This window comes from Amblyomma mixtum, chromosome 5 (assembly GCF_055824585.1).
Source record: "Amblyomma mixtum isolate Tamu chromosome 5, ASM5582458v1, whole genome shotgun sequence".
Lineage (NCBI taxonomy): Eukaryota > Metazoa > Arthropoda > Arachnida > Ixodida > Ixodidae > Amblyomma > Amblyomma mixtum.
The window spans coordinates 164294984-164301931 of record NC_143016.1 but is presented as its reverse complement, the minus strand read 5'-3'; the positions used below and the strand labels follow the sequence as shown (position 1 = coordinate 164301931).

At 51.2% G+C, this 6948-nt stretch overlaps 1 protein-coding gene across 3 annotated transcripts in view; it reads right to left on the bottom strand.

The window, feature by feature from the left end:
* Positions 1 to 3202: 3202 nt before the first annotated feature.
* LOC149344472 (uncharacterized) overlaps positions 3203 to 6948 on the bottom strand; it is a 42743-nt gene continuing 38997 nt past the window's right edge. For all 3 annotated transcript variants that reach the window (XM_089546294.1, XM_089546293.1, XM_089546292.1), the window contains 2 exons: positions 5786 to 6085; positions 3203 to 3563 (listed from right to left, as the gene is read on the bottom strand). In XM_089546294.1, the coding sequence (XP_089402420.1) occupies positions 3276 to 3563; positions 5786 to 6085 (588 nt within the window). In that variant the 3' untranslated portion in view covers positions 3203 to 3275. The remainder of the gene's footprint in view (positions 3564 to 5785; positions 6086 to 6948) is intronic.

The window sequence follows — 6948 nt, the reverse complement described above, 5'->3', positions numbered from 1 at the left end:
CGAGGCACCCCACAGGGAGCGGTCCTCTCCCCGACTCTCTTTAACATAGCCATGATGGGATTACCTAAATTACTCAAGTCGATACCCAACCTACACTTCAGCTTCTATGCCGATGACATTACACTATGGACATGTCGAGGTAGCGACGCGGAGATAGAACACCGCTTACAAACAGCACTAAATATCATTTGCACGTACGTCCATGATAGAGGGCTCTCATGCTCCCCCACGAAATCGCAACTTTTCATATACAAACCCCACCGAATGTCTGGCACACCACCGAATATTCAGCTCGTTTTGGGCAAGGAACCGATTCCCACAGTGCTTAAGGTTCGCATACTGGGAATGTTTCTCACTACTTCTGGCTCTCACACTGACACGATCCAAGCGCTACAAACGCACACACAACAAGCCACTAGGCTCATCAAACGTGTGGCACACAGAAAATCGGGCCTACGGGAACCAAACACGCTTCGACTAACACAGGCTTACATCACCAGTAGAATAACATATGCACTACCGTATCTGCCCCTCTTAACGAAAGATAGAGAACGCCTAGACGGCCTCATTCGGAGCAGTACGCGCACAGCTTTACGCCTTCCCCCATGCACTTCCACAGAGCGCCTTCTTCGACTAGGAATACATAACACTTTCGAGGAACTCTGTGAGGCCACCAAAACGGCACAACTAGCCAGACTCACACGCACCCCTGCAGGACGAGCTCTGCTGCAGTCTCTTCGCATATCGCCTGTCGGCGTTATACCCGGCACTGACACAATCCCCACTCCCATAAGAGCTGCAGTTCAGATACCCCCCCTCCCTAAACACATCCACCCGGAGCGCGATAAAAAGCGCAGAGAGGCCCGGGCCTTAGCACTACACAGAGCTTACGGAGAGGATCCCAATGTAGCATATACTGATGCCTCGCTCTACGCATCAGGCGCGCAGGCAGCTATAGTGGCTGTTCGCAGTGACGGCCGCCCCATCACGGCAGGAACCATTCTTACCTCATCCATAACCACGGCAGAGGAAGCGGCTATCGCTCTAGCCATCTCCTCTTCAGCCGCTACCAAAATTATATCCGATTCGCAAACAGCAATCCTAAATTATAGCACTGGTCGTATCTCTCGGCAAGCCAGCAGCATACTCCGACGCTGGAATCCCTCCAGAACCGTAACGCTCATCTGGGCGCCAGCACATGCCGGACTACCCGGAAACGAGGAGGCGCATGCCCTCGCCCGAGATCTTACCCTCCGGGCGGGTGAGCACACCGCCTCCTCCGTCGAAGGGGAGTGCCTGTTAAATTTCAGTGACATCCTACAACACTATCGTTCCAACAGACAGATATACGCACCTCCTCACACTTCGCTATCAACCACGCAATCAACTTTCTGGCGCAGGCTTCAAACTCGCACACTCCCATACCCGATAGTCATGCACGGACGCTTCCCTGATCTATTCTCCTCCTCCTGTCGACTATGTGGCAAACCAGGCGACTTTCTGCATGTTCTGCTCACCTGTTCCACTTACCCGCACCCCCCTCCCCCAGAGGTGGCACTCACTTACTGGGAACAGCTGATGTCCAGTTCAGCACTCCAAGACCAACGACTCGCCATCACCAGTGCCTCTAACAGGCTGGCCCTCCAGGGTCTGGCACACCATTTGTAAGGGAGGAACCCACTGTGTGGGCCACTCCCGCAGGCCATGAGGGGGGCTCTGCCCCCCACCTGTAATTTGTCGTGGTCAATAAAGTTTACACCACCACCACCCCTCCGTACAGGCAGTGTGTGGACGGCCCAGGCCTCCGCCGTTATCGTGGTGCTTCCAGTGCATTGTGCGCCAACTGCGACAGACATGACGTCAAACAACGCACAAATGCAGCTTTTCGCTTGTACATCAAGGCTTAACCAGAGCTAAGCCACTAAATAATTTTTTTCTTGGATTTATCGCTTACGGTCCCCAACGCCGACGGCGGATTTCCTGCGACATGACCTCCTTAACGCTATTGTTAAAATCCTCCTTTTATTGCGATGCAATACTACGTTCGCTACCACCTCAGCCCGTGCCGTGCCGCGGCCGCATAGCCACGCTTGACCTTTCGCGTGACCTCGCTGCGTGACGTCATACCATCTGTGTAAAAACGGGGCCCCATCTCACGCCGTCGCCTTGCGTGGCGCATAGCCACGGCCTGACTCCCGCTCCTCTCACCAGGGGCGCTGCTCGCTATGTGACGTCATACCATCTGCTTAAAACGGGGCCCCATCTCACGCCGTTGCCTTGCGCGGCGCATAGCCACGGCCGCGGCCTGACTGCGCTCTTCTCGTCAAGCCCATGAGATGCCGCCTCCAGCCTATACGCTTCGGCAGGTTGCAAAGAGAAAGCATCAGCGAGCTACGGAGACAGAAGAACGAGAAGAACGGCAGCAGAACCACGTATCGCTTCGCAATTACCAGGCTTAACGAAGCTAAGCCACAGCCAATTTTTTTACGTCTCTGTGCAAAACGAAACATGATTTGGCAGATAATGCAGTTGCATATGCCATCTGAATAACTCAAGTAGTGGACGCATTTCGGCGATAAGGAGGTAGTTTCTTAATTTTATTATTTAATGCTGTCAGAATCACTAAACAAAAAACGCAGTTTTACCTGGAAGCCACTTGGCTGAAGAGCTGCATGCAGTAAGCTTGCAAGCAAAGATATATAAAGAGCATATTTTTTACTTTTAAAATGTCAACCTGGACAAGCTTAAGGGGTTGAAAGGACACATTCGCTGCAACCGCAAGGGCATGTCGACACCTCGTGTTTTTCTTTCTGCGTTGCCATGCCCTTCAAGCTGATGGAGAGCTGATGCAAGCGAAGGATATTTTCAAGTGCACTTTTTGCCTTGAAGGAAATCCTTCTTTTCAAGCTACAGCTTCAGACTATAAGCTGCGACACACATTCGCGGTTACTGCGTTGTATTTGCAATGGTAACGAAATATTCTTGGATTTTTCACAGTAGAAACGAAGGTTGTGACGGCTTTTTACTTTGTGATAAGATAAAGGAATTTTCGGAAGAAGAACCAAGCGGAAAACAAAAGCTGCTCTTAGGAACTAACGCAAGGTGTCTACGGTTGCCATAGAAAAGACACGAACAGCTTAAAAAGCCTAACCCCCTTCATTCTCCTCAGCGGCTTAGAGCTGCAATGAATATATGTATGTACTTCGTGTTCATTCCTCTTTTATTATTGTGTATTTTCTCAATCTACATTGAATGTAATGCCGCCTCAAGGAGAGCTAAAGAGCACAGGGTGATGACCATGGCGGGGCTGAGCTGGAACTCCAGCCTTCAGCTTCGACGACGGCCGAGGCGCGGGAATCGTAGTACTCCCTCTGGGTCGTGGTCAAGTGCCATCCCGCTGCACGGAGCTCTATCAGTTCCATCAGGTCCAAACGGGCGCTTGCCGGAAGTCCTGGCCGCACGAAGGCTTGGCGGAGGGTGGAAAAGAGCTCCCGCACCTCCTCCGGCGCCTCGCTTTCCATGTCCTTCCCGGCGATGGTCAGCACCGCCAGCAAGCATTCGACCTGGAGCGAGCAGGAAGCAGACGGCGGAGACGACGACTCCGTTTTAGATGTGATGTGCTATTGTGTTCGGCATTATTTCTGCATGCTGTTCAAGCCCGTCAAATGTGCACGAGGAGTTGGCTTAATCCGGAGGTCTCAGGGCCTCCTTCCCTCCTCCTGAGAAAAAATTGAAATGTATACCCAATTTGCAGGGCCCGTAAATAGGCCAGTGCCTGCCATAATGTTGGAGGAAAATTAGCATTCTTTAGTTTCGTTTAGCTGCTCTCTGCCTGCATCCTTTCTGCCGTGAGATATGGAAATTGACACACCAGGGTCCGACACAAAAAACGCAAACCAGCTCGTAAGTCACACAAAATAGGTAGCTAACTATCGGCCCGTTCGAAAAACAGGGAGCGCTCAGGCATAATCAGTGCATGCACTGAGAAGCCTCCTACTGTGCCTAATATTAGGGGAATCGAGAGGAAGTAAAAATAAGCAAAGGCCCAGGAAACTATCCGACTTACAAACAGCAAGAATAAGAGCAGGATGTATAGCAAAAAAAAAAAGCCTAAGCTCCAGAGACGCTGAAACAGAATACACTCAAGAGTTGAGAGAGAGAAAATGGCAAGCTGTGCGCTGCGGCCTTTCAGATCGAAAAACGCTGGCGGACAGCTACATTTACAGCGAAATCTGTTAACAGTACCCTCAAAACATTGCCGCGGGATGGCGTCACACCTCATTCATCCATAGCATATATCGAGGGACTAGCCTTCTCGCTCTGCCGAAGCCACACGGAGTGCGCATCTGCCTAAAGGTAATAAAGAGTTATTAGAAAGTGTCGGCAGCAGTCCAGCAGTAGGTCGATACACGGACCGTACCAGGAAGGGATCGATTACGAAAGGTGTGAAAGGGCGAGAGATCTGAAGAAAAAAATGCTAACATTTACGGTATCTCGCTCAATTTCCCATTTTAGGCAACAAGAGTAAGTGTTGAAAGCTTTTTTTTTCTTTACCTTTTTATTTACGCACTTCAGCGAAGAAATTCATTGATCAAGATACAGGTTTGCAGGCGGAATAAGCCTAGGTCGAACAGCTTTCCCAGCGTCTCTCCTTCTGAAGCGAAAATCTTCACTAGGCTAGTCAACACCTACGCTAGCGTGGGCCCCGTCGTCAGAAAAAGTCACAGGTGCGCATGTGCGAACTGCGTGACGTCGCGGTGGACACCCGAACCGCGCCGTAAGGGAAGGAAAATGAAAAGAAAGTTGGTTTTAAGGAAAGGAAAAGACGCCTGTCTCTCTCATATTTCGGTGGATACCTTGAACCACACCGTAGGGGCCTTCAGGTAAATGAAATGAAAATTGCTTTTAAGGAAAGCAAATGCCTGTCTCTCATATCTTGGTGTACACCCGAGAGGAATGCACGCCACAGTACGTTTTTAAAGCAACCTTACAGCACCGTATTCACTACACGCGCGGCTCCTCCTCCGCCTTGCCGCAGCATTTCGCTTCGAGATATCCAGGCTTAACCTAAGCTAAGCCACAGGCAATTTTTATGCGAAGCATATTGCTAGAGCTACCACTCACGCCGTCGCCGTGGGACCACTAGCCGTGACACCACGTGACACCGTGACGTCACACCACGTGACATCGGATGAGAGAGCCGGCCTCCACCTCGCGCCGTCGCCGTGGGACCCCTAGCCGTCACACCCGCGCATTCCCGCGCATTTCGAACGCGCGTTCACACTCGGTGTAGGTGAAACGCTCGCTCCACCGGGCAGGCAGACGCGGCTTCCGTGGCAATCCAGGCGCTCACCCAACGCGCGTCTCGGGGTTAGTCGGCGTTCCGCTGTAGCCATGCCGTTGTCTTCCCCCACGACGAAGGCTTCTAGTGGTTGTATTAAAATGACCAAGTATTCAACCAAGGAAAGCCAAGTATTCAACCAAGGAAAGCCATGTATTACCAAGCCTAGCCACTAATATGCTTCGCATTCCCCAGGCTTAGCCAAGCTGACCCTCAGCAATTTTTCGCACTGTCATAGTTTCAGATGGTTAATTCATTTCCCTTCAAGAGGTACACTGAGGACAGCAGCCTGCTATTACTGTCCTCGGTAAAATTGAAATCGTTGACCGTTTCCGAGCATGTTGAGGTGTTTCCGGCTGTGAAAGAAGCATTCATGGTCGATAAAACCAATAAATACGACTTCGCGGTCTAGGAGACGAACTCTGTAAAAAGAAAGTGGCATACCTCTTCTCCGGTGCCCAGCGAGGGAAACCACAGCTGGGCTCGGCAGCAGGCGCACAGCAGCACGGCAAGCTGGTGCGTGGGAGTCATCGTGGGCTCCGCCCAGGCGTAGCAAGCCGCTACGTCACCACCGCCCTCCGACCTCCTCAGCCGCACCAGGAGCTCCGCCAAGAAGGTGACGAAGGGCAGCCAGTTGAGCGGCTCCTCTTCGGCGTCTGCCATAAGCGCTGACTCTATGCGCTCAATGAGGCCATCTTGGCCCAGTGCCAGCAGCTTCTGTAGGAAGGCCTCGTCGGCCACCCTCTGGAGGCCACGAGGGAGACGAGATACATCGAGCAGTTGGGACAAAACCATAGGGTTTCTTGCTATTACCTAGAGGAAAAGCAGGCAACCCGTCTATGGGAGTTTGCATGGAGGCCCCTCGAGACCACTTCAGCCACCGTGGGCGCTCAAAGCATCATGAGGCGGTGAGCTACCGCCTGCAGAACTACCACTTTTGGCCAAAAAATAATAGAAAAATAAAGCTGTTCGAGAACTACGAATGTTCTAAAATTCAATATCCTGTCTGTAAATTGCAACAAACGAGCAGAAAAGCATTTAAGTGCAAAGTTTGCCCAAAATAAGAGACGGCTAGCTTTCCTTTTGGCCATGTAATGAACACTACAAAAACTAATATTTCGTAATTAAGAAGTGCATTTTAAAAAGTAAATATGTTTTCAAAAAAATGTCATTTCTTAGATACTTTAAGAGTTTTTTAATGGCATTTAGGAAAAGCGAAACCTTTTATTGGCGTCGTGGTGGTGGTGAAAAACTTTAATTTGCAAAGAGAGTTTGAGGGTCAAAAAACCTGCTACATGGTCGGTATCCTTAGTCCGGGACACCGCACGTCGAGGCCCCGTCTCGCGCCCGCTTTACTAGAGCCCTTTGAGACTCCAGTGTGGAGCAGTTGAGGAGGGCAGTCTCCCATGCCTCTCGGGTGGGGGTGGGGGAAGGTGAGGATTCTGAGTACATGCCCACATCATGTGAAAGATATCGCAGATCTCTCCACAGTGCGGGCAGCGCCCATCTGTGTTCGGATCGAAGTGTTTTGCTATGGCAGGACAGAGCCGCAGAGTTCGCTCCTCCGCCTTACTCAGCCCCTTGGCTGGGTAGAGACGGTGGCTGTC